The 24,998-nt window shown below is 74.1% G+C and overlaps 4 protein-coding genes across 7 annotated transcripts; 1 reads left to right on the top strand and 3 right to left on the bottom strand.

The window, feature by feature from the left end:
• Window positions 1-1,792: 1,792 nt before the first annotated feature.
• On the bottom strand, window positions 1,793-5,863 carry GPRC5C (G protein-coupled receptor class C group 5 member C). Of its 3 annotated transcripts, none has more exons than XM_064522821.1 (5): window positions 5,805-5,863; window positions 3,309-4,359; window positions 2,924-3,018; window positions 2,103-2,252; window positions 1,793-1,973 (listed from the first exon to the last, which is right to left on the bottom strand). In XM_064522821.1, exons 2-5 carry the CDS (start codon window positions 4,315-4,317, stop codon window positions 1,941-1,943), a joined length of 1,287 nt encoding a protein of 428 aa, XP_064378891.1. In that variant the 5' UTR covers window positions 4,318-4,359; window positions 5,805-5,863; the 3' UTR covers window positions 1,793-1,940. The 3 variants fall into 3 exon arrangements, with proteins under 3 accessions (XP_064378891.1, XP_064378889.1, XP_064378890.1); XM_064522819.1 differs by lacking the exon at window positions 5,805-5,863 and adding an exon at window positions 5,436-5,502; XM_064522820.1 differs by lacking the exon at window positions 5,805-5,863 and adding an exon at window positions 5,316-5,372.
• Window positions 5,864-8,268: 2,405 nt separating this feature from the next.
• Window positions 8,269-11,243, bottom strand: GPR142 (G protein-coupled receptor 142). Its single transcript, XM_026112464.2, has 2 exons — window positions 10,090-11,243; window positions 8,269-9,734 (listed from the first exon to the last, which is right to left on the bottom strand). The coding sequence occupies exons 1-2, from the start codon at window positions 10,223-10,225 to the stop codon at window positions 8,890-8,892; spliced, it is 981 nt and encodes a 326-aa protein (XP_025968249.2). The 5' UTR covers window positions 10,226-11,243; the 3' UTR covers window positions 8,269-8,889.
• A 2,996-nt stretch (window positions 11,244-14,239) lies between these two features.
• On the top strand, window positions 14,240-17,172 carry BTBD17 (BTB domain containing 17). The gene is made up of 3 exons (XM_026112463.2): window positions 14,240-14,712; window positions 15,589-15,865; window positions 15,954-17,172. The coding sequence occupies exons 1-3, from the start codon at window positions 14,619-14,621 to the stop codon at window positions 17,032-17,034; spliced, it is 1,452 nt and encodes a 483-aa protein (XP_025968248.1). The 5' UTR covers window positions 14,240-14,618; the 3' UTR covers window positions 17,035-17,172.
• Window positions 17,173-17,602: 430 nt separating this feature from the next.
• KIF19 (kinesin family member 19) lies at window positions 17,603-24,494 on the bottom strand. 2 transcript variants are annotated; one of them, XM_064522818.1, is made up of 17 exons: window positions 24,119-24,494; window positions 23,623-23,703; window positions 22,278-22,388; window positions 22,111-22,198; window positions 21,880-22,016; window positions 21,593-21,718; window positions 21,323-21,508; window positions 21,094-21,240; window positions 20,894-21,016; window positions 20,046-20,202; window positions 19,806-19,974; window positions 19,535-19,730; window positions 18,994-19,264; window positions 18,357-18,630; window positions 18,066-18,276; window positions 17,823-17,958; window positions 17,603-17,740 (listed from the first exon to the last, which is right to left on the bottom strand). In XM_064522818.1, the coding sequence occupies exons 1-17, from the start codon at window positions 24,200-24,202 to the stop codon at window positions 17,670-17,672; spliced, it is 2,568 nt and encodes an 855-aa protein (XP_064378888.1). In that variant the 5' UTR covers window positions 24,203-24,494; the 3' UTR covers window positions 17,603-17,669. The 2 variants fall into 2 exon arrangements, with proteins under 2 accessions (XP_064378888.1, XP_064378887.1); XM_064522817.1 differs by having other exon boundaries at window positions 19,806-20,202.
• Window positions 24,495-24,998: the final 504 nt, after the last annotated feature.

The following is a 24,998-nucleotide window of genomic DNA, read 5'->3' as shown; positions in this document are numbered from 1 at the left end:
GGCCCCGGGCTGGGCCGCACTGGGGGGGCTGAGACCCCCCCCCGGCCACACGGTGCTGCCCATTGCCGCCTCCCGGCGGGCGCGGGCTGGGGGCCGGCGCGGCGGGCTCACCTGCGCGCGGCACAAAGGCAGCGCTGTTCGGTGGCCCGGGGCCGCGGCGCCCGCACAAAGGCGGTGCTGTTGGAGCGGGGCCGGCCCCGGGCCCCGCCGCCCGCTGCGGCTGGGCTGACGACAGCCCGCGGGCTCCCGCGCTTCCGGAGGGGCCGGCCCTGCCGGCTGGGCGCGGGGAGCAGGGCTGCGCACCGGGGCCTGCCCCGCCGGCAGCACCGGGACGGCAAAACGCCACCAGCTCCCTTATCCCCCGCAAGATGCCAAATGGGGGCAAAACCGGTGTCTTCGCACCCCATTTGCAGGGCGACTGCTGGCTCTGACCCTCCTCGTGCGCCCTTTCGCCCGGGGAAGGCAGGTCCCGGCTGGGCGCGTGGCTGGGGGCTGCGGTGTGCGTGCACCAGCCCGGCCCCGGCTTCGCCAGGGTCCCCGCAGCCCTGCCATGCTGTGCCGGTGCCCAGGGAAGGGCGAGCTGCCACGGTGGCGGCCCCGGGGAGCTCGAGTGCCGGCGTTGCTCGGAGACCGCCGCGCTGCCAGCCGGCACCGGGTAAACACGGGTGCCGCGGTGCAGCCCCGGTGCGGCATGGAGCCCTCCCGGGGCCTCTGCCACGCGACAACCAGCCCCATGCTGCTGGAAACGGCAGCTTCGGGCAGCTCCCGCGTCCGTGCCACGTCCCCATGGGGTCCCGTGCTGGCAGCGTGCGCCGGGAGCGTGGGCACGGCGGGGCCAGCGCACGTGTGCAACCTCCGCACGAGCACCCAGTGCATGCACAACCCCCGCCCGAGCACCCGGTGCATGCACAACCCCCGTGTGAGCACCCAGCGTGTGCATGACCCCCGCGCGAGCACCCGCGGCGTGCACGATTCCCGCCCGAGCGCCGCTGCGTGCAGGACGCGTGTGCTGCAGGCCCGGCCCGGCGCCGCAGCCGGGCTCCGGCTCAAGGAGAGCAGGTCACCTGCCTCCCCGAACCACTGCCGGAGGCATTTCAGGCCCTGAATAATTCATGGCGCTGCCATTTGCTCGGCCGCAGGCTTCCTGCCTGGCAGGAGAAAGCGCTGCGGAGGGGAAAGGCAATCTGAGCAGCAGAAACCGCCCCCGACCTTGGCACGTCCTCCGTGCCGGGCCGCTTCCCGCCGGGCGGCCCATCTGCCCGCGGGTGCACCAAGCCCGCTGGGCCTCAGCCCAGCAGCCCCATCTGCCCGCCTGGCCCCGGCCACGCTTGCTGCTGGCCCGGGCTGTGGCAGTGCCGGGGGACGCCAGGGGCCTCGCCGCCCCGAGAGGGACCCGCGAAGCCCCCGAAACGGGGGGCGTGGGGCTGCGGAGCCCTCCCCACCACTGGCCACTTGCTCCAGCACCACTTAGGAAAAACCGGCTTTATTGGGTCTGACCTGAAAAAAAACAGGGACGGAAAAAAAACGGAGAGAAAGCCGGGCGGAGGGAGGGCGCCGGCTCGGTGCCGGCGGGAGCCCCGCGCGGGGGGCAAGGCACCGAGGAGGCAGAGCCGTCGCGTCCCAGCCCGCACAGCACCCGTCCCGGGCCCGGCAGCCAGGGAGGAAACCGGGGGAAACTGAGGCACGGCGGGTGCCAGGGCCAGGAGCACGCGGTGGCTCCGGCGGGGCCAGTGGGGCGCAGCACGAGACGCGGGGCTCGGCGGTCCCCCCTGCGCGGCGGAGGCAGGACGAGGCGGCGGGGACGGCGGGGACGCGGCATCCTCCGGGGGACGAGGCTGCGGAGCGGAGGCGGCGGCTGGGCGGCTCGGGAAGCGGCTCCGGGCGAGGCGGGGGGGGACGAGGCCGCGGGAGCCCCCGGGGGACGGACCGGCGCGGGCCCCTCACCAGCGGTTCCTGCCGTAGGGGGACGGCACCTGCGGCGGAGCGGGACGGCGCTGGGGCACGGCGGCGCGGGGAGGACTTTGCACCCCGGCCGGGCGCCGAACCTTGGCACCAGCTGCCTCCCGTGCCGTCCGCGCCGCCTCCGTTGCTCATTAACAGACCTGGGAGCCGCGGCCGTCGCGGGAGCTGGCGGCGGCGTGCCGGGCCTGCGCGGCGAAGGCGTCCTCGGCTCGCAGCGTGGAGCTGGCGCTGCCCATCGCCGGGCTGGCGGGGCTGGCGCGCGGCAGGATCACGTCGTAGGGACCTTCGGCCTGCGGGAAGGAGAGGGGGGGAGGCGCTGAGAGGCGCGGGACACCCCGAGCGTCCCCCTGCCCGTGGCCGCCCTGAGCATCCCTCTGCCCTTGGAGACCCACGCCAGGACCACGAGCATCCCCCGCCAATGGAGCCCACGCAGCGACCCCGAGCATCCCCCTGTTCTTGGAGATCCACACTGGGACCCGAGCATCCCCCTGTTCATGGAGATCCACACTGGGACCCGAGCATCCCCCTGCCCGTGGGAGCCCATGCAGCGACTCCGAGCATCCCCCTGCCCGTGGAGACCCACGCCGGGACCCCGAGCATCCCCCTGCCCATGGAGACCCACGCCGGGACCCCGAGCATCCCCCTGCCTGCAGGAGCCCATGCAGCGACCGCCCTCCCCGGGCAGGGTCCCGGTCCCACGCACGCCGGAGGGCAAGGCAAGGGGACAAATCCTCGCCGCACCCCGTTACAACGGGCCCCAGCGTGGGAAGGGGGACCGGTGGCTGCTGCCGGCACGGGGGGCCGGGATCCCTGCCCGCTCCCTGCAGCGCCGGCGAGCTGCCCGGCCGCGTGCTATCGACCGGCGCGTTAACAGCCCGCGCGTCCCCGGGGAAGGGCCCCCCCGCAGAGAGGCGCCGGCGGGGGCCGTGCCGACGGGGGCCGTGCCGACGGCCGCACTCACGGGCCCCTTGTGCATCAGGGCCATCTCGGTGGGCTGGTACACGCTGGGGAGCAGCTGCCCGTTGTACCCGCTGTACGGCGACACCGGCTTCTTGGCTGCAACGAGAGGGCGACGGCGGAGCTGGGGGCTGCCTGCCGCCAGCGCCGCCCCCCGCGCCCGCCCCGGCCTCGTTAGCAGCTTTAACGAGCCCGCGCCGCGCGCGCGGCCCAGACCGGTAAACCCAGCCGGGCGTGTTTCGGGGAGCCGCATCGCTCGGAGGCACCGCTCCCGGCCGCCCGGGCTGCTCCCGGCCAGGCGGTGACGCGGGGGACGCGCTCCCGGTGCCGCGGCCCCTCCGGCGCTCCCGAGCCGGGACCCCGCGCGCTCGGCCCGCCGCGGCGCCTACTGAAGGACGGCTCGTCCATGGAGAAGGCCTTGTTCTCCACAAACATGCTCTGCGACTTCTGCTCCTTGAGGATGGTCTCGTAGCCCACCCCGCGCGTCGGGTAGACGTCGTCCTCGTAGGCCTGCTCGGGGCCCCGCCGCGTCACGTGCGTCACCTCGGGGATGACGTAGAGGAGGACGAAGGCGCAGGCGTTGGAGACCAGGGCGATGGCCAGCGTGGGGTCGTCCCACCCGGGCTTCCCGCCCGCGCGCTGGTTCCCGTAGAGGTACATGGCCGTCCACGCCGCCCAGATGGCCATGGAGAGGCCGGTGGTGGCCAGGATGAAGACGCCGTGCTTCCGCCAGCGCGTGTAGCGGCCGCAGAGGGCCGGCCAGGCGGCGCCGAAGGCGGCCACCAGCAAGAACATCACGTAGACGAGCGCCATGACGAAGTCGGCCTCGGCCACCTTGCAGGGGTCCGGCGAGCCGCCCTCCCGCCGCGCCACCGTGATGATGAGCCACTCGGCGTTGATGATGACCTCCACCAGGGCCAGGAGCAGGGCCACCGCCAGCGTCACCCAGCCCCGCGGCCCCCGGTTCCTCCGCGCCAGGAAGTTGAGGGCCAGGGCGTGCGCCAGCAGGCAGGAGAAGCAGATGGCGAAGAGGACGCCGAAGAGGAAGCGGCGGGAGGCGCAGGTGGAGAAGTCCGGCCCCACGATGAAGTCGAAGGTCAGGCAGAAGAGCCCCAAAGTGCCCAGGAGGAAGACCGCCTGCGTGGCCACCAGGCTCTTCTTCTGCGGGTCCTGCACGAAGGGGACGCTGGCCACCAGGACGATGGTGAGCACGAAGCTGGTGACCACGCCGAGGCTGGCCACGGCCTCCAGCACGATGCCCCAGGCCGCCGAGAGGTCGCAGAGGTTGTAGTAGAGGGAGGAGAGGTCCTCGCCGCACCCGGGCGGGGGGCCGGTCTGAGCGCGGCACGCCGGCAGCAGGGCCAGCAGGACGCACGCGGCCGCCGGCGCCGTCCCCATCCCGCACCGCGCGCCGGGCGCCGAGCGGGAGCCCCAGGGACCCTGCGGCAGAGAGGGAGCGTCAGGCACCCGCGTCGGCACTGAGCCGCCCCGGCCCCGCGCACGTCTCAGCATCCTCCGGCGGGTTCCCCTTTTCGGCTTCTCCCGCCCCGCTTCCGCTCCTCTCGCCCCACGCTCGCATGCAACTGCCCGGCGGCCGCAGCCCTGTGTGGCACCTCGGACCCCCCCGCGCCCGGGATGGCTGCTGGGGCCGGGGGCGGCTGCAGGAGAGGGGGAAGCGGCCGATGCCGCAGACCCCTTCGCTCGCGTGCTGCGCCGGGGAGGAAGCCAGGCAGGAAACCTCTCTTGCAAGGTCACCCACGGGGCCGGCTGGGCGCAGAGCCCGGGAGTCCGAGCCCCCACGACCCTCCCCGCTGCCTCTCACCCACTTGCCAAGCGGGACCAGGAGTCCGGGCGGCCCCCACACCCAGGGGGGCCCAGAGCCGTTGCAGAACCCAGGTGTCCGGGTCCTGCTGCCCCTGCCGGGACGGGAACCCAGGTGTCCGGGCACCGCACAGCCCCTCCGGGCCGGGTCTGCCCGTTCGGGAGGGAAACGGGGACCCCCGACCCCGGGGCAGGACCAAGCCCCTGTGGCCCCCAGCAAGGGGGACCCCGGCACCCCCCAGGCTGTACTGGTCCCACTGGACTCAGCCTGGCTGGTCCGGTTCCCCCCTGAACCTCCCGGTGGGGCTGGCCCGGTTCCCTCTGTACGCCCTGGCGAGGCTGGCCTGGGCCCCCCCGGCACCTCCCGGCAGTACCGGCCCGGTTCCTCCCTGCCTGCCCCAGTGGGGCCGGCCCGGTTCCCCCCTGCCCCTCCCGGCAGTACCGGCCCGGTTCCCCCTGCACGCCCCGGCAGTACCGACCCGGTTCCCCTCTGCCCCCGCCGGCGGGGCCGGCCCGGTCCCCCCCGCACCTCCCGGCCCGGCTCCCCCAGCTCCCCCGCGCCCCACGCTCGGTACCGGCTGCCAAACTTGCCCAGCGCCTTCCCCAACTTTCCGGCCGAGCGAGTCCGCGGGGGCGGGCGGACGCGGTGCCGGTGCCGCTGCCCGCAGCCCCCGGCCCCGCCGGGCCCCACTCACCGGCTCCAGCGCCCGGTGCCGTGCCGCGCCGAGCCGAGCCAGCGCCGCGCCGGCGGGCGAGCCCCGGGCCGGCGGCTCCGTGCGCGCCTGCCCGGCCCCTCCCCGGGCTGCGCCTCCGCCCGGCACCGAGCTGCGACCGGCCGGGACCTGCCCCGCCGCGCCGCGCCCCCCCCTCCCCGCGCCCCCCGGGCCGGGCCGGGCGCCGGCGCCGCGTGGCGCTCCGTGCAACGAGTTTGCGGGGTCTCAGCCCGCTGCGGCCGTGGGAACGCGGCTCCGCGGCCGCCCGGCTTTGCCCCGGCTCCCCGCTCCGTGTGCCCCGGGCCCCGGGGGGGCTCTCCCGGCCGCCGGGCCCCCCGCCGCGTAACGTACACCGGCTCCCGGCTGGAACCCCCTGGCCGCGGCGGCCCGAGGGGCCTCCCGGAGGAATGTCAGCTGACGGCTAAAGCCCTTGGCAGGGCCCAGCGGCCCCGGCCAGGCGCCGCCGCTGCGGGGGGGGCCCGGGTGGGCGCGGGGGGAGCGGCCGGCACCCCCCACCCTGGCACCGCGCAGGGCTGCTGCATGGTCGCCCCGGGGCTGGGGCACGGCAGGGCGCGGGGGAGACCCCGCGGGGCACCCACCGCCCTGCCAGCACGAGTGGGGGGGGGGATTTCCAGGCAGGCGCTGCTATTTTGGGAGAGTGAAGCAAGTGGGTGAAGGATGCGGCCCAAAGTTCACGCGCCTGCGGGGTTCCTGCCGCGGCCAGACGGGACGGGACGGGACGGGACGGGAGGGGACGGTCGCCCCACGGGGCCGTGGGAGCCGCCTCCGCCGCCCTGAGTCACCTGCGGCTCCGGCGCTGCGGCGTGGGCGTGGGGACGCCTTGCCCTCCCGCCCGTCCCCTTTCTAGAGCGGGTTTGTCCCTAGAGCCGTCCTGGGGGGACGTGGCCTCCCCCGCGGCACGCACGGGCGTGGGAGCCGGGCTGCGGGGGCTCTGCCCGCTCCCCGCCTTCGTGCCTCAGTTTCCCCGCTCCGCGCTGCAGGAAAACCCCGTGCCGGGACAAGCGCCGCCGAGAGCCGCGGCCGCCTTCCTGCCGCCCCCGCGGGGAGCCGACCCGGGCCCGGGGCCGGCGGAGAGGCCGAGGCGCGCGGCCTCTCGGAGGCTGCTTCCTTCCGCAGCCGGGGGCCGCGGCTGCTTTCCTGGCGGCCGCCCCAGCCCTTCGCCCCCCCCCAGTGCTGCTGGGGGGGGGGGGTCCGGATGCGCTGCCGGGGCTGGGGGCGGCGGGCGCCCGGCACCGCTTTCCCCCTTCCTTCCCCTGGAGATGCTCCCGGCTTCCCGCTGCTCCCCGTGTGCCCCTCGGCTCGGGGGGGGGGGGGGGTTTCTGTAGGTCCTGCAGAAACGCACCGCCGCGGAGGCCCTGCTGCCACATGCCACCCGCCCGCGGGGACCAAACGGCCCCGGTGCCCGCCGCGGCGCGGGAGCAGGGCGCAGCCGGCCCCCCCGGCGAGCTCGTGGGGCGGGAGCAGGCCTGCTCCGATGGCGCGGGCACGCCGGGCACATTTTTTCCAGGCTTACCTTTGCTCTGGCGTGGCGGGCGGCTGGCGCGGCACGGCACGGCACGGCACGGCACGGCACGGCGGCTCGCCCCGGCCAAGGTGACGGCTCTACCTGGGCCTGTGGGCCGGGCCTGGCCGCCCCCCCGGCTGCTTCCAGCCGCCGGTGTTTACACGGGGGCCGGGGAGCTGTTTTCCATCGGAGCCGGCTGTGTCCGGAAAGGAGCCCCCGGCCGCGGGCGGCTGTGGTCAGCACGGTCCCACCGCCCTCCCGGAGCGAAGCAGCGCCGGTGGGCGCGGGCCGGCCTGGGGGGCTCCCCCCTCCGCCGAGCCCCCCCGCCACGCCGGGCGGTGGGGTGGGAGCCGGGCGGGGGGTCTGCTGCGGGGCTGGCGGGAGCAGCCCAGGGGGGAGGCGCGCTGGGTTAATGCCTAACCTCGCCCGCGGCCTTCGCCGCGCCTCGGATGCCGGGATTAATGGAGCGAGCGGCTCCCGGTGCCACCCGCCCGGGCGGGGGTCTCGCCTGCACTCCCGGCGTGGGGGGGCCCAGGCAGAGCCGGGAGCGGGGCCGGGTCCCCCACCCGCCCCGGGGAGCCCGGCCGAGCCCCCCAGACCGCTCCATGGGGGTCGGAGGGGAAAGGCCGGGCCGTTTCGAGGGGGGGGGTTACGCCAAGGACCTTACAGGGGAATTGGGGGGGGGGCAGGCAGGGCTGCAGCCCAGACCCGGTGGGCGCGGGGGGGTGAGGGGGGCCCGGGTGCCAGCTCCGCAGGGCGACCTGTCCCTGCCCTCTGGTGGCAGCCGGGCACCTGGCAGCCGGGGACAGGCAGGACGGCAGGCCGCGGGCTGCTCACCCAGCTCGGCACCAGTTTGGCGCTGGTGCAACTGGGAGGGCGGCGCTGGCGGTGGGCGCGCTGGAGCGGGGGCCGTGGGGGGCTGTGGGGCGCTGTGCATGGGGGCGGCTCACGCAGGGACACGGGCCGCCGTGCATGGGGGTGGCTCGTGCAGCACTGTGCGGGGGGGGTGGCTCGTGCAGGGACGCGGGGTGCCATGCAGGGGGGTGGCTCGTGCAGGGACGCGGGGTGCCATGCAGGGGGGTGACTCGTGCAGGGACGCGGGGTGCCATGGAGGGGGGTGGCTCGTGCAGGGACGCGGGGTGCCATGGAGGGGGGTGACTCGTGCAGGGACGCGGGGTGCCATGCAGGGGGGTGGCTCGTGCAGGGACGCGGGGTGCCATGGAGGGATGCAGGGCGCCGTGCAGGGCCCTCCCGTCCTGGCCCCTCACAGCAGACACAGACCCGGGCAGAGTTTTCGTCTCAGCACGGAGGTTTAAGGCGGAAGGACGCGTCCCCTCGGCACACAGCGGGCACCGTGCCCGGTCACCCCGAGGTGGCCGTGCCCGGCCGCGCTCCCGGGACGCTTCGGTTCGGGTTGGAGCTGACGCACGAGAGCAGCCGAGACGTGCAGCGACAGGGACACGGTGAGGCCACCATCACCGTCACCGCCACCATCAGCCACGGTCCCCACGGGCCCGCGAGGACCGGCAGACGCAGCACAGGGCAGGGCTCCCGGCACCCTCCGGGTGCTGCCGCCGGGGAGCGGGGGCCGAGCGGCCGTGCCGGTGCCGGTGCCGACTCGGGGAGCGGGACGGGGGAGCCCCGCGACGCGGCAGGAGCCCGGCGCCAGGCAGCACACCCCGAAATGGAGGTGGGACCAAATCAGTGACCGCAACCGGGCGCAGCCGGGCGAGTAGAGAGGTCTCCCCTTGCCATCACCACCCGCGTGAGCACCCCAGCTCCACGGATGGCGGGAGCAGTGTCCCCGGCGCAGGGTCTCAGCCGGGTCCCGGGGATGCTCGGGAGGAGCAGGAGGCTGCGCAGGCACCAAGCGCCGCAGCCCCGGGTCCAGAGGGCCGTGCCGCCCCGCAGCTATGGTGGCTTCAGGGCCGGGGGTGGGAAGGGGCCGCTCCCGGGCCGGGTGCTGTGCCGGAGGTGGGCCCGGAGCACCTCGCCCACCGTGCGGCGGAAGGTCTTGCTGACGAAGCAGTAGAGGCAGAAGTTGAGGGCGGTGTTGAGCATGGCCACCATGTTGGCGATGTCCAAAGCCAGGTGCACGCGCCAGTCCTTCTTGACCGAGGCCACGTGGAGGTGGCAGATCATGACGATCGTCCGGGGCGCCCAGAGCACCATGAAGACAGTGGTGACAGCCAGGAGGAGGGCCGTGGTCTTGCCCACGTAGGGCCGGCGGCCCCCCGAGTGTCTCCGCTGCTTCAGCTTGAAGATGATGACGGAGTTGGTGGCCAGGAAGATGCTGCAGGGCAGGAAGTAGATGGTGACGCAGTGGACCCACTTGAGCACCTTGTCCAGGGTGGTGGGGGGGTCGGCGTCGTGCCACGCGTCCAGCCACCAGTAGAAGGGGATGCCCGTGGCCAGGGCCACGGCGAAGACGGCCGCGATGATCTTGCGGGTGCGCTGGGGGTAGGACACGGCGCGGTACCGCAGCGGGTGGCACAGGGCCACGTAGCGGTCCGCGGTGAGCAGGACGGTGACCCAGATGGAGGCATGGTTGGCCGTGAACTCCAGCACGTTGACGATGTGGATGAAGGTGCTGGGCACCGCCCGGGCCAGGATGGCTGTCTGCAGGATGAAGCCCATGAAGATGATGAAGACCTGGGTGAGGATGTCGGAGGTGGTCAGGGCCAGCAGGTACCAGTACGATGACTTCTTGGTCCTCGTGGCCAGGCGGGACAGGGCCACGGCCGTCAGGACGTTCACTGGAGGAGGGGAGCGGAGCGAGATGGTGAGACGCCGGGGCTGTGCCTGGGCGGGCGCCCTCGGTGGGGCTCAGCGCCGGGGTCCCGAGGGTGCCCGGGCCCCACCTGGGGCCCGGGGAGGGCTGAGGGGGGAGAGATATAAATATCGCCGCGCGGGGGGATTTGCCGAGCCGATTAATCTCTTCCTTGTGTCAGCCGGTGCCATGCAGATGCCATCTGTCCCTGCCGCCGCGGCACCCGCCACGCGGCTAGGGGAGCCGGCCGGGTTCCCCCCTCCATCCCCGCGGCGGGAGCGGGACGGGTGCCCCCCGCGGCGCTGCCCCCCGCATCCCGCCCGCGGCCCCCGGACGCTCACCTGGCAGCCCCAGCCCCAGCAAGAGGCTGTAGTACACGACGGGGACGCTGCCCACCACGCAGGGCGACCGCTCCGGCTCCGCGCGCGCCGCCTCGCCCGCCCCCGCCACCTCCGTGCTGTTGGGCACCAGCACCATGGCCCTCCACCGCGGACCGGCTGCGAGGGGAGACGGGGCGTCAGGGGGCCGGGCTCCTCCCGCCTGCGCCCCGAGCTGGGCTCGGCTGGGCCGGCGGGTGGCCGGGCTCCGACGGGAGCAGTCGCCCCGGGTCTGCCCCGTGCCTGCCCGCCGGCGGCACGTTTCGGAGCTGCCCGTGCACGGGGCCGGGCAGGGGGTCCAGCCCCCTTCTCGGGGGAGGCCAGGGTGACCGTCGGGTCTCTGCAGGGCGGAGGGACGTGTCCTGGTCCCCGCAGGCCGGAGGGATGCCCTGCTGCCGGGGGGCCGCCCTGCTGCCGGGGGGCCGCGCTCTGCTATCGGAGATGCTCATTGTTAATCTCCTGCCCCCGTTTACCGACTTGAAGAAAACTGGCTTAAAACAGGACGTTCTTGGGCGACTGCCACGTGGGTGAGGCCCTGCTCTCAGCCTGGGCTGGGTGCCATGCGTCGGGCCACAGCGGGGACCCAGAGGTGCCAAACTGGGGGGGACCCAATGGTGCCGGGGGGGCTGGCAGCGGCCCTGCCCCCGGCCCAGCCCCGCGCTCCCCCGGGCAGGATGCGGCCCGCGCCGCGCCATTCATAAACCCCGGCGGCACACCCCCCGCACCCGGCGCTCCCATTGGCTGGACCAGGCCACGATTGAGCCAATCAGAGAGGCGTCCTCCAGGAATGGGGAAGCCAAACCCGAGCGCTGCGTTCTGATTGGCCAGAGCCTCCCCCCCCCAAATTAGCACCTCCCACGGGGATGCCGCGACCCCCGGGGCCGCCAGTGCCGCCGCCTTGCTGGGACCAGTGCGGGACTGGCGGCGGGGTGCCCGGAGGGGGCTGGGCCTGCCCAGGGGTACTGGGTCCACTGTGGGGGTGCAGGGCCCGGGGAGGGGTGCAGGGTGCACGGGAGGGGTGCAGAGCCCGGCGAGGGGTGCTGGGTCCATTGCAGGAGTGCAGAGCCCGGGGAGGGGTGCAGGGTGCACGGGAGGGGTGCAGGGCCCGGGGAGGGGTGCAGGGTGCACGGGGAGGGGTGCAGGGTGCACGGGGAGGGGTGCAGAGCCCGGGGAGGGGTATTGGGCAGTGCTCAGATCCCAATCCTGGCACCACAGAGACCCCCAAACTGCCCTGGGCACCACGGGGACCCCACGCTGGCCCTGCCCCAGGCCCTGCAAAGACCCCAGACTGCCCCGGCCCGGAGCAGCCCCTGCTGCTGCCACCCATCCCGTGCAGCCCTGTGCCTGCTGCGGGGCGTCCCACCTCCCCCTGCTCCCCCTGGGGGGCTCCCGGCCCGTCCCCGTCCTCCTCCCGGTGCCCGGCAGACCCCTTCACCGCTCCTGCTCCCCTTCCAGCACCATCGGCTCTGGGCACGGGGACAGTGCCACCGCTCTCCGGCGGTACCAGAGCCAGGGCTGTGCCCGCGGGGATCTCCCTTCCCGCCCCCGGAGCTGCGTGTGGCCAAGACCCGAGGGCACCGGGACCGCACCAAGACCGAGGGGGCCGGAGAGGCCCCCGGGGGCGAGTGCACCCCCCTGCGCAGCGCGGGGCTCCGGGGCACGGCGGGCTGCACCGCTGGGCGGGGGAGCACGGGGGGGCCCGGGGGATGCCAATTAGGCGCAAACCAGATCTGGCTAATTGGCAAGGCAAGCACAGCCCCTGCGCGTCCCCAGGGGAGCCGCCGCACGGGGGGGGGGGGGGGGGGGCTGCAGCGGGAACGCGTTAACCCTTCCCCAGCCCCAACCCACCCGCCCTGCCCGCGGGGTCTGTGCCTGCTGCCAGGGGCCTGCTCCGGCCCCCGTCGCCCCATCGCCCCCCCTGCCCGGGTCCCGCTCCCCACATACACCGGGAGACGGGGTCTCACCTCGGGGGTGCCGGTGCCACCCGTCCGGGCGCGCGGTGCTGCTTCCCCGGGAGCCGCCAACGGCATCGCGCAGCCACCGGGGCGCGTGGGGAGGAGGGGGGAGCGGGGGGGGTACGAGCCGCAGGCTAGGCCGGCGGGGTAGGAGGACGTCCCCGGGACGGTGGTGAGGGCATTTGGGGACAGCATGGTCATATTCCCCCCCCATCATGCCCAAAGGCCGGTGTCACTAAGTGGGCGCAGAGGGCTTTGCTCACCCACTCATCCCCCACTGCCATGGGGGCTGTTCCCGCGGGGTGGGGGGCCCAGAGGCACAGGATGCTCCGCTGGCCGGGACACGCTTTGCTATTGCCCCCCCCGGGCCTTACCTCCAGGGCGGACAGGCCCAGCTTCACCCCACACCGGGGCTGGGGGCTTCGCTCCCCCCTCTCGGGCACCGGAGCCTCGGTTTCTGCTGCGCTTCACACCCCCCGAGCCAGGCTGGGGCTGGGGTGGGGGGGTGCATGTGGGGCTGCTCAGGCCTGATGAGGGGGCGGGGGCCGGCTCAGCCCCCGTGCACCGCCAGCACGCATCCGGGGCACGGGGCTCTGCGGGGAGCGGCCGGCGCAGCCGGCTCCCGGGGCTCACTGGCGGCTCGGATCGCTGCGTGTGTGCGTGCACGCGTGCGTGTGTGCACCCGCGTGTGCGTCCATCCGTGTGTGCGTGCACGCGTGTCCCGGCCGAGCCTCGCTCCCCGCGCGCCCAGGCATGGCAGCCCGGGGTGCAGAGCGCACGCGAGCAGCCAGCGCCCAGCCCGTGCCTCAGTTTCCCCAGCAGCACGGGAGGGTGGCGAGCCCCTGCCGGGAGGAGCCCACCCCCGGCAAGCTGTTGTTTTGCAGGCAGGTGGTTCAATGAAGCATCGGTGGATGCGGTGAGCCATTAACCGGCTGCCCGGCAGCGGTGGCCCCCCCTCGCCGCCCGCCCACCCCCGCAGCGATGCAGCAGTGCCGCCGGGGCCTGTTTGCTCTCTGGCCGCGTGCCCATGCCAGCTCCGGCCCCAGGTGACCGTGGGTTTCCCCGCGCCTGGCATGGCCTCGCCGGAGGCTGGGCACCGTCCCGGGGACCCCCACGCTCGGCGCGGTGCTGCCGGGGGGCTCGGGAGCCCTTTGCCCGCATCCATGTGCGGGGGCGACCCATGTCCCGGCCCCCCGTAATCCAGCCCCTGCGGCGCAGGGCCAGATGTGCAATCCCCCCACGGGAACTGTGTCAACATCTGCCATGCACAACATCTGGAAACCCCATCTAACCCCCCCATCCCCGCTGGGACCGGGCAGGCGCTTGGGGACTGGAGGCCCCATCCGCCTCCGTCTCGGGCCGTCCTCAGGTGCCCTCGTGGGCGCGAGAACGGGCACGGCATCGCGGGGGGGGCAGAGGGGACAAGTGCCCCCACTCGCCCGCAGCCCCCTTCGCGGCGGGGTGCCCGGCCAGTGCCCCGCGCTGCCGCCAGCCCCAGCAGCGATGCCCGGCGGCCCCGGCGGCGAGGCGGCAGAGCCAGGCGTGAACCGCGCGCCGCGTTTCCACCTCGCTGAGCAGCTTAACACAAAAGCCGCGATAAAGCGGCCGCCGGCTCTAATCCCATCAGCGCCGACAGCTACTCGATACGCGGCCGCGGGCTAACGCTCCCCGGCGCGGTGCTGGCCCGAGCGCGGCACACTGCCGGCGCGCGGTGAAGGTCGCAGTGCCCGTCCAGGGCCCGGCGATGCCCCGGCGGGGACAGCCGCGGTGCCGCTCGCCAGCCACCCCGCCGCCGTCTAACGAAGGGGCTAACGGGCCGGCGGCGCGGGGGGGACCTCGGCCGGCTGCTCCCGAGGCCGAGCCGTGCCGGACCCCTGGGTGATGGGGGGGCCATGGAGTGGGGGGGGGGGGAGATGCCCTGGCCCTGTTGCAAAGCGCTGGCGAGAGCGGAGGCTGGCACGGGGCGCTCGGTGGCGCGCGGAGCGCCTTGGCTGCAAAGGCTGGGAAAAGGGCAGGCAGTTCCTGCCGGCAGCCCGGATGCCATGGTGATGGGAGGGCGAGCGCTGCCGCCGGCATGAATACCCATGAGGGCGGCCGGTGCGGGGGGGGGGGGCGGCGAGGCAGCCACGGCGCTGTGCCCTGCATGCAAAGGGCCCGCCAGGCCCGCAGCCTCGCCGGGCCGGGCACAAAGAGCCGCGGACGCCCAGCCGGGATGGGGCGGCTGCTCCGGCGTCGGCAGCGCCCGGCGGGTGCCGGGATCCGGTGCGGGACGCGGCAAGCGTGCCGGAGGTGGCCCCACGCGGTACCCGGGGCTCATCGGGGCGCCCCGCTGCACTGGCTCCGGGGGTGCCGGGGGCCGGGATGGGATCGATTCCGGCCGGGAAGCAGTTCCCTTGGAAACGGCCGGTCCCAGTTTCCACCAATCAATGTGCCGGCGCGGGCGCGCGGGCTGGGAGGGTCGTGGCCTACATAAGAGCCCGGCGGGCACCGCGCGCGCCAGTGCGGCGCTGAGCCCCCGGCAGATGCGCTTGCGAAGCCATGGCGAGGCTGACGGCGGCCCGGCCCGGCCCGGCCCGCCGCTGGGGCTGCGCCGCTGCCGCCTTCCTCCTCCTCCTCCTCACCGTGCAAGCCGGTAAGGGCGGCCGCGGAGGCGGGAGGCCGGAGTAGGGGATGCCGTGCCGCGCTCGCCCTCGCCGGGGTGCCGGCGAGGAAGGTGGGAAGGGCTGGGCTGAGCCAGGCTTAGGGAATCCGGGGGGGTCTGGCTGCAATGCACAGCTGTGCAATGCCCCATGGCCATACCATGTCCCATGGCTGTGCCGTGCCCCATGGCTGTGCCGTGCGCCATGGCCGTGCAATGCCCTGGTGCTGTGCTGTGCTCCGTGGCTGTGCCGTGTCCCATGGTCATGCTGTGTCCCATGGCCGTGCAATGCCCCATGGCCGTGCAATGCCCCATGGCTGTGCCGTGCCCCACGGCGCTAGGGAGGTGCCGGGCTGTGCTCAGTGCCCGGCATACTGCAGCCCCGGGAGCCCCTCGAAGGAGCGCTATCAGGCACTGCGGGGTGAGAGGCTCCTGATCCCATTCCCAATCCCCGCTTAGCTGGGCTTAAGCTGGAGCTGGGAAGGGTAATCCGCAGCATCGCCGCCCTGCAAGACGTGGATGGGAGAGAGACAGGGCCAAACTCGCCCTGGGGGAAAGACGCTCCGGCTCCGGGGCGGCGGCAGGAGTTGTGCCAGGCACGTGGGAGGGAGAGGAGGGGGAGGAAGGCTCCCCGCACCCAGGGCCACCGCCGGGAGCACCGAGCACCCTGCGGCACCGGGAGCCCAGCCCTGCGGGGACACGGCGCGGGGGCACGTTCCCCTCGGTGCCTGCCCGAGCGGGGCCGGGGAGGAGGCTGGAGCTGCCGGTGGTGCCGGAGGAGCCGGCGGTCCCCTGCCCCAGTCCCCTGCTGCCAGCAGAGCAGCCCCAGCCCCCGGGACACAGCGCTGGGACCGCGCCGTCTGCCCGCAGCCCAGAAAGCCGACCTTAGCGGCGACGCCACGGCGGCCACCATCAACCACTCGCTGACGCTGCTGCAGCGGCTGCAGGAGCTGCTGCAGCACGGCAACGCCAGCGACTCGGTGCTGCGGGTGCGCACGGCCGCCTCCGACGAGGCCAAGGTCTTCCACACGCACCAGCTGCTGCTCGGCCTGCAGAGCGAGGTCTTCGAGGGGCTGCTGCGCAACCAGAGCGTCGTCACCCTGCTCGAGCCGCCCGAGAGCGCCGCGCTCTTCGACAAGTTCATCAGGTGCGCGGGGGGGCCGCGGGCGCGGGGGGGGCTTGCACGGGGGGCCGGGCGTCACCGCCGGCGTCACCGCCCCGCGCTCTGCCCCCAGGTACCTGTACTGCGGCGGCGTCTCCATCCTGCTGCACCAAGCCATCCCCATGCACCAGCTGGCCAGCAAGTACCGGGTGCGGGCGCTGCAGCGCGGCGTCGCCGACTACATGAGGAGCCACCTGGCCAGCGAGTCGAGCCAGGGCCACGTGGTGGGCTGGTACCACTACGCGGTGCGCGTGGGCGACGGGGCGCTGCAGGAGAGCTGCCTGCAGTTCCTCGCCTGGAACCTGTCGGCGGTGCTGGGCAGCGCCGAGTGGGCCTCGGTGAGCGTGGAGCTGCTGCTGCTGCTGCTGGAGCGCTCCGACCTGGTGCTGCACAGCGAGCTGGAGCTCTACACCGCCGTGGAGGGCTGGCTGGGCCGCCGGCAGCCCGAGGCGCCCGTGGCCGAGCGGGTGCTGCGCGCCATCCGCTACCCCATGATCGCGCCCGGGCAGCTCTTCCGGCTGCAGGCGCAGTCGGCGGTGCTGGCGCGGCACTACGGCGCCGTGCGGGACCTGCTCTTCCAGGCCTTCCAGTTCCACGCCGCCTCCCCGCTCCACTTCGCCAAGTACTTCGACGTCAACTGCAGCATGTTCCTGCCCCGCAACTACCTCGCGCCCGGCTGGGGCTCCCAGTGGGTCATCAACAACCCGGCGCGGGACGACCGCAGCACCAGCTTCCAGACCCAGCTGGGCCCCAGCAGCCACGACGCCGGCAAGAGGGTCACCTGGAACGCGCTCTTCTCGCCGCGCTGGCTGCCCGTCAGCCTGCGCCCCGTCTACTCGGACTCCGTCTCGGGCGCCCTGCCGTCGGTGCGCCTCGAGGACGGCCGCCCCCGGCTCGTCATCACGCCGGCCATGAGCAGCTCCGACTTTGCCGGCGTCAGCTTCCAGAAGACGGTGCTGGTGGGCGTGCGGCAGCAGGGCCGCCTCTTCGTCAAGCACGCCTACAGCTTCCACCAGAGCTCCGACGAGGTGCCCGACTTCCTGGCGCACGCCGACCTGCAGAAACGCACCTCCGAGTACCTCATCGACAACTCCCTGCACCTCCACATCATCGTCAAGCCCGTCTACCACTCCCTCATCAAGGCCAAGAAGTAGCGCCGGGGCCGCCGGGCCCAGCTCTGCTCCCGCCGGGAGCCGGGGACGGGGGGGTCCCGGGCGCGGGAGTCGCCAGCCGCGGAGCCCCGGGGCTGGGCGGGCGAGAGGGGGCCGGGCACCCCTCTCCCCTCTTTCCTAATAAAGGCAGAAAACGAGCCGGGGGGCGTCTTTGGGGCTTCTCCCCTTGCCGGGGCACTGGCGGGGCTGGCCGCGGTGGGCTGCACATGCCTCTGCTCGCAGCACTCCCAGGCTCAGCCCGTCTCGTTTAATGCAACCCTTAAGAAGGATAAACCCTCCCCGGGATGCCCTTTGCCCCAGCAGCCCCATCACTCATCCCCTGGGCGCTGAGCATCCGCACGGGCCGCGGTCATGTCCCAGCATGGCTGTGTCCATCCCCGGGGACTCAGGTCTGTGCCTTGGGGTCAGATTGCCACAGGTGGGATTTGCCTGAGCCATCTGGGCTTGGATAGGGCTGGATAAGCGCGGCCGCTGGGATGGACGCCCCGGCAGCTGGCTTGGCACCGTGGGGCCGCACGGGACACCGGGGCCGCATGGACGCGGGTGCAGCAGGGCATCCTGCGCGGTGCCGGGGCGGTGCTCAGCCCCGCTGGCGTGGCACGGGGCCGGTGCTCGGCTCAGCGTCTCCAGCCCGTCTTCACGCCGACGCGGAGGCGGAGGGGGGTGGGCAGCGCCGAGCCCCCGGGACCTGGGGGAGAGGTGGCTTCAGCAGCCCGGCGGATGCCCCGTGCCAGGGCAGGGGGGCCGGGGGCCAGGGCGGGTGGGCTCACCGGCGAGCGGGCTCTGCGGGACCCTCGCTGCGGGCATCGCTGCGGCGGGCGCTGCCCAGTGCCCCGCCGGCACCGTGTGCTCGGAGCTGCTCTGCAGCACGTGGGGCCGCGGCGCTGCGGCCTCGGGACCCCCGAGCTGTGGGACACAGAGGGGCCGTGGGCACGGGGAGGGGGCCGGACGCGGTGGGGCCAGCGCCCCACGCCGGGGGCAGCACGGAGAGGCGGCTCCACGCTGGGACCTACCCCGCATCCGGCGACCTCGAAGGACCGCGAGCGCCTCGTCCTCCTTTGGGCACCCGGCGGCTCGTCCCTCTTCCCCGGCTTCTTGCCACCCTTCTTGCGCGCCTGCACCCAGGTGTCCGGGCACCGGGCTGCCGTCCCCGCCGCGCCGCCGTCCTCGATGCTCGTGGTGCTGCCGGACGCGGGGGTGCGTGGCGGGGCCGCCTCGGAGCCGCTGCGGAGGGGACGCCCCTTACCCTGCGGTATGGCTGCGGGGTGCACGTGCAGCGCCGGGCGCCGGCTCTGCCTGCCTACCTGCGTGCCCCGGGGAGCAGGGCCGGGAGGGCGTCCCCACGCCGCGGTGCCGGGTGCCGGGGGCCCCGCGTGCCCGCGCTGCGCTGGTCGGAGGCCGGCGAGATGCTGGGCAGGGAGGGGCCCTGGGCGGGGGGCAGCGGGGTGGGCGCTGGCCGGGCCCCGGGGCCGAGCGGCCGTACCTTTGGGGCACCGCCGCGCTCCGGGCCCCCCGCCCGCTGCTGCCGGTAGGTCTCGTAGAGCTCCTGCAGCCGCCGCGGCACCGGCAGCCGGTGGTCTGCTGGCGAGAGCGCAGGGTGAGGGCTGCCCCCCTGCCCTGCAGCCCCCCGGCTCCGGGGCTGCACTGCCCCACAGCATCCTATTGCAATGACCCCGCGGCGCTGGGCAGGGCTCCCGTCGTGACAGCAGGGCGACAGAGCCTTAAGTCATGATAGAAGTGCACAGTAACGGCCAGTGCCCGCTCGCTGCTGGGATAAGCCCTTGCATTGCTGCAGCACGACAGTGCAATGCTGCAGTGCAACGCTGCAGTGCAGCCACTCAGTGAGGTGCCACACTGCATCGCGACGGGGGTATGTCGCAACACGGCCTGTCGTGACAGGGCCTGTAACGTCACGGCCTCGCGGCGGTGGGAGGGACGCACCGGCGATGAGCTGCCGCTGCTGCTGGATGATGCGGGCGCAGAGGGCGCGGTGGCGGTCGAGGCGCTGCAGCACGGCGGCCGGCGGCTGCGGCAGGCCGCCCTCGAGCAGGGTGCGGGACTGCGTCGCCGCGTTCTCCAGCTGCAGCTCGTGCAGCCGGCGCAGCAGGGCCAGCACCTCCCGCTGCTCCGCCGAGCTGCTCCAGCGCGGCAGGGTCTGCTCCAGGCGCCGCGCGCGCTCCCGGCTCTCCTGGAAGCACCGCTCCAGCTCTGCCTGCGGACACAGCAATGCCGCCATGGGACCAGCATCCCTGCGTGGGACCAGCATCCCCGCGTGGGACCGGCACCCCTGCCCCAGGGCCAGCACATGCGCTTGGGGCACCCACCCTGCCCTGCCAGGGACCCTCGTGCCTGACCCGACCCCCAGCCTGTGCGTGCAAGCGGGGCTGCCGGAGAGCATGTGTTGCTGGGCTGAGACCTGTCAAACTCGGCTCCCTGGTGACACGCGTTTCAGCTGTGGGTGCTGAGGATGGGGCTGCCAAACCTTGTGCTCCCGGAGCCGGCTCTGCTCCTCCACGAGGGCTGCGATGCTTTCGCGGGCTGCGGCCAGGTCAGGTGATTCCGGCACGTCCGACCGGTCATCCCCCGTGTCCGAGTCCCGCTCGCTGTCGCCGGGGCCGTACGGCTCCTTCCTCTCCCCCTCGCTCCTCCGCCGGCCCTGCAGCCTCTTCTGGTCCCAGCTGCGGCGAGGGGGAGGCGGTGTCACCGCCCGGCCCGGGGGGCCACGGGACCCCATCCCCATGCACCCCACTTACCGGGCGAGGGTGAGGAGGTGGCGGGAGGCTTCGCGGCGGGCGTGCAGCGCCGTGCCCTCCAGCTCGAGCAGGCAGCGGCGCAGGGCCTCCTGCTCGCGGCAAGCGCCCCGCAGCTCCCGGCGCAGGCGGCCCAGCTCCGGGTGCGCATCGCCCTGCAGCCGCACCGGGGCTGGGGCCACGCGGCGTCAGGGCCGGCGGCTCCCCGGCCGCGCCGAGGGCGAGGGCACGGCCGGGACCTACCCTGGATGCAGCGGATGTCCCCGCGCTCGCCCTGCCCCGGGCGCCCCGGCTCGGCCCCCAGCCGGCTCTGGAGGCGCCGGATCTCCCTGCGGAGGTCGGCGACGATGCTGCCGTACTGCACCATGCCGTGCGAGGCGCCGAGCAGGTTCCTCCTCACCTGGGACGGGGACGCGGCGTGAGCGGGGCCGGGCGCCCCATCGCCCCGGGCAGAGCATGGCCCCCGGCAGGGTCCCTGGGCAGGGCACGGCTGGCAGAGCAGGACCTCAAGCAAGTCCCTGAGTGGGGTCCCCAAGCAAGTCCCCAGGCAAGACACAGCTCATGGAGCAGGTCCCCAGCAGGTCCCCGAAGGACACAGCTCATGGAGCAGGTCCCTGCACAAGGCAGGGCTCATGGAGCAGGTCCCCAGCAGGTCCCTGAGCAGGGCACGGCTCAGGAAGCAGGTCCCCAGCAGATTCCCAAGCAGGGCACAGCTCATGGAGCAGGTACCCAAGCACATCCTTGAGCAGAGCACAGCTCACGGAGCAGGTCCCCAAGCAGGTCCCCAAGCAGGGCACGGCTCATGGAGCAGGTCCCCAGCAGGTCCCCAAGCAGAGCACAGCTCATGGAGCAGGTCCCCAAGCAGCACACAGCTGGCAGAGCAGTGTCCCGCGCGGTGTCCCTGCTCCGGGGCTGGCAAGGCAGCGTAAGGACGGACACCTCCTGCCCTCCCCGGTGAGGGGGCAGCGGGGGATGCTCGGCTGCCGCCGTCTCTGCGCAGCCGGTGCCACGCTGCCGATGCGGCACAGCTGCGGCACGACCGGCGCGGGGGGGGGAGAGGGCTGGCGCGCGGCCGGGGAGCGGGGCCCCACCGAGGTCCTGATGCTCCTGGCGCGGTCGGCGTAGGCGAGGGTGCTGCGCGACTCCTCGAAGGCGGTGCTGGCCGGGCTGATGTGCGCGATCATGACCGTGCGGCTGTTGCCCCCGAGGGAGTCCTGGCCGCGGAGAACACGGGTGAGCGGGGCCGGGGGGGGGTCCCCGCAGACCACCCGCAGACCCCGTCCCGCCGCACCTTGAGCAGGCGGGTGAGCTTGCTGTCGCGGTAGTTGACGTACTTCTGGCTCGCCTTGGCGCTCAGGGCGTTGATGCAGTTGCCCAGGGCCAGCAGCGACCTGTTGATGTGGGCTCCCTCCCTCATCCTCTGCCCGCGGTTCTGGCTCTGGCGAGGGAGGGCAGCGCCGGGGCAGTGGGTGGGTGGCTCCCCGGCTCCGGGGGCACCTCGCACCGCCGCGAGCCCCCACCTGCGCCGCCCGCTCCGAGCCCGCCAGGTCAATCAGGAAGAGGCGGCCCCGGCGGACCGCGCCGGCCCGGCGGCTGCGCTGGCGCACGGAGACCTGCAGCACCGCGTGGGAGCGCGACGAGGCGCGGTTGGCGGCCGTGGGCTCCTGCGTCCGCTGCTTGTTGCCCTTCAGCAGCAGCTGCATGACCTGGGGGAGACGGGCAGCGTGGGGGGCTCGCCGCCTCCGCGCCCCCACCGCCGCCGCGGGGGGATGCTCCCGGCGCCCGCCCACCTCCTCGGCGTTGACGGCGGAGACCTCGGTGATGCCGGCCACCTGGATGGCACCCTTGGAGTCCTCCCGCAGCTCCAGGTAGCCCAGCGAGGGGTTCAGCAGGTCCCGGATCGTCTCGTTGTAGATCTGGGCAGGGAGAAGGAGCTGGGCACGTTCTGCCTGGCACTGGGCACTGCATCCCTCGCCCATCGCCCCGGCACCCAGGGATGCCCCGCTTGGGGCAGTGCCACCGGGCAGGGCTGCATGGGATGGGGGACGTCCCTGTGTCCCCCCCCTGCCACCCTCACCTCGAGGTAGGACATGGAGACCTCGTAGTCCATGTCACCGCTGGTGTCCTCGATGGCCTGGAAGAGGTCGCCGAGGGTCCGGGCGTAGATGCCGGGCTCGCGGTCCGTGCCCAGCATGGTGTAGGTCTTCCCGCAGCCTGGGGGAGAGCGGGGGGCTGGCGTGGGGTCGGGACCCCCCCCGCCGTGGGGCTGCTCCATTCCTGAGGCCGCGGGGTCCCCACCGCCGCTCACCGGTGGGGCCGTAGGCGAAGACAGTGGCGTTGCAGCCGGAGATGATGCTGGCGATGAGGCCCCGGGTGGTGGCACGGTACACGGTCTCCTGCGGGAGGGCGAGAGGCCCCAGGGCATGTCCCCTGCCTGCCCCCAGACCCATGTCCCTCGTGCCCTGCCAGCCCCACCTGGGTGGCCGTGGAGTCAAAGGCTGCGTCGAAGACGTAGGATTTCTCCCGGGAGCGGTTGGCTCGCAGGACGTCCTCGGGGTCCTCCATGGGGTCACGCAGCACCACGACCTGCCAGGGGGCCGCGAGCGGGGCTGGAGCGGGCCACGGAGCCGGGCATTGCATGGCCGTTAATGGTGCTAATTGGCACCTGGCTGGGCCCTGAGGTCTAACGAGCAGCTGAGACCCCTGGGCTGGTGGCACCCGGGGGGTGTGGAGCCCCCAGGGCATGCATGGGCACGCCGATGCACCGGGACGCTCTGCCCTGCATGGGGCAGCGCCCGATGAGCAGCTTGGTCCCCGCAGCAGTGGGTCCCGGTGCCGGCGGCGAGGGGCCCCATGGAGGGCACGTCGTCACCCGCGGGCGATCGGGTTGCCGGTGCCCCGGGGGGCCCTGAGAGGGACTCGGGTTTCAGAGCCCGGGCGCTGGCAAAGGGCCGGGTAACGCAACCGTGCGGGGAGGCAGGGGGGCTCCTGGGCTGCCGTGGGGCCGAGCCCCTGCGGGAGCCTGCAGACACCCCGGGTCCGGCGTCCCCTCGAGCGGGGCTGCTGGCGGTGCCGGTGCTGCCTGTGCGGGGCGGCGGCACCGGGGCCCCCTGCGCCTCCTCAATGGGCCCATTGTCCCCGAGCGGGGCTCAGCGCCAGCGCCAGCGCGGTGCCAGGGGACCTGCCGGCCCGGCGGAGCGCCGTGTGCACGGACCTGGGCACGGCGGCACCGCTGCGAGCGTTGCCTGGGACGGTGCCCGCTGCCTGGGGTGGGGGGCTGGCGCCCCGCAGGGACCCCGTTCGGGAGGGACCCACCTTGCGCTGTCCCCAGCCACCTGCTCGCAGGCGGTGCCGGGGCGATGGGGCCACGCGCCGCCCCCACGGTGGCTCCCGGCATCCCAGCCGTATCCCGTTGCAACGCAGGTTTTGACCTTGCAAGCTGCCCCGGTGCAGCCTGCCCTACTTGTCCCTCGCCACCCAGACCCCCGGGCACGCAGCCCCTGAGGGGACGTGGGGATGGGCAACCCGGGGCACCGCAGGAACAGGGTGTTCCAAACCGCAGCAGCCTCTGGAGCCCCCGGAGGGTCCCCGCGTGCTTTGCAGGGTCCCCTGCACGCCCCGGGGGCTGCATGCACCAGACACCGGGAGCCTGCAGCAAGCCCGGTCCCCCCCCCGCTGCAGGCCTGGCCCCGGCGCATCCCACCCTGCCACAGGGGCTGCTACGGCGCGGGGAGCCGGCGCTTCGGAGCGACACCACAGCAGCCAGTGGCCCTGGCTCCGTGTCCCCGACAGGGTCCCCCCAGCCCGGCCGTGGCCGTACCTGCTCGCCCAGGCGGTGGGCGATGGGGCTGGCGCCCTCCTCCAGCTCGGCCGCGCTCAGGGGACGGATGCGAAGAGCCACCTGCAAGACGGGGGCCGGTGAGTGGGGGGCAGCCGTGGCAGCGGTGGTGGCGGTGAGGCTGGGGGATGCGGGACCTGCACACGGGCCATCGCTGGGCGCCCGGGGGGCTGGCAGCCACCGGCACGGTGGGCAGGGCGCTGCAGCCCCCGAGACCCCCCCATGCCCAGCGCAGCAATTAGAGCTTCATTTTCCTGGGAAGAAAGCAAACACCGCCGGGACCAGCCTTAAAGGGGCAGCCCGCCCTCCGGCTGGCACCGGGCCGGGAAGGAGCGCAGGGTGACCAGACGCCGGGGTGAGGGGCACTCTCTGCGCGCTGCACCCCGCGGGCCACCGCTCGCCCCCTTCGCAGCCTCTCCACCTCCTAAAGCCCTCCGGAGCGGCGTGCCCACGGAGCCCGTCGCCCGCCAGGACTCACCATGAGCTGCCAGTGCTCCGTGTCCCCCGGAGCCTCCATGTCTCGTCCGGGATGGGGCCGAGGGGAGGCGGCGTGCGGGGGCATGGGGCACGCGGTGCCCTGCTCCGTCCCTCGCACCCGCTCCCAAAACGCCCTGCAGCACCGCGGGGAGTAGGCGCCGCATGGGTGGGAGGGCACTGCGGGGCACCTGTACCCAGCTGGGCCCTTTCCCTTCCCTGGGCACGAGCGGAGCGCTGGGGATGGGGACCAAGCCCTCCGTCCTGCCAGGAGGGTCACGGGCACCGGGGAGGCTGCGTTTGCCTGCCCGGCTTGGCCTCCCCGGCACGCCGGTCCCCTGGAGATGGTCACGCTGTACACAACAACGGGCAGCGCGGCTGGCGCCTGTTGACACAGCGGCCGGTGATGAGCGGTGCTGGCTCCGGCCCTGCTCCGCGCCCTCTCCCGGCAGCACCCGCTGCCCCCGGGCAGAGGGGGCCGGGGCGGGGGGGGAATGCACCTGCCCCGTACGGTGCATGGTCAGTGCATGGTGCAGGGCTCACCGAAACGCCTTTCCACCTCGCTCCCCCGGTGCATTCAGGCCTGGCCCTCCCTGAGCTGCTCAGCCGCTGCTGGGCTCCAGCAATCCGGCACGCGCTGGCGGGGGAAAGGAGCGGGGAAGCCCATCGCTCGTGGGCGAGCGTGGCTGGCCTGAGTGCCCGCGCTGGCCTCCGTCTCGAACGTGGCAGGAGGTGTCGGGAATCAACCCGGCTGTGGTTGAGCAAACAGCAGCGGCAGGTCCCGAGGCCGTCACCCTGCACAGGTTTCCACCACGGCTGGAAAACGGGGCCCCAGGAGCCGAGCAGGGAGAGGACGATGCGCCGGGAGGCGGCAGCACCGGGAT

Source organism: Dromaius novaehollandiae, chromosome 18 (assembly GCF_036370855.1).
Source record: "Dromaius novaehollandiae isolate bDroNov1 chromosome 18, bDroNov1.hap1, whole genome shotgun sequence".
NCBI lineage: Eukaryota > Metazoa > Chordata > Aves > Casuariiformes > Dromaiidae > Dromaius > Dromaius novaehollandiae.
The sequence above is the reverse complement of the archived record's forward strand: the minus strand, read 5'-3'. Positions and strand labels throughout refer to the sequence as shown.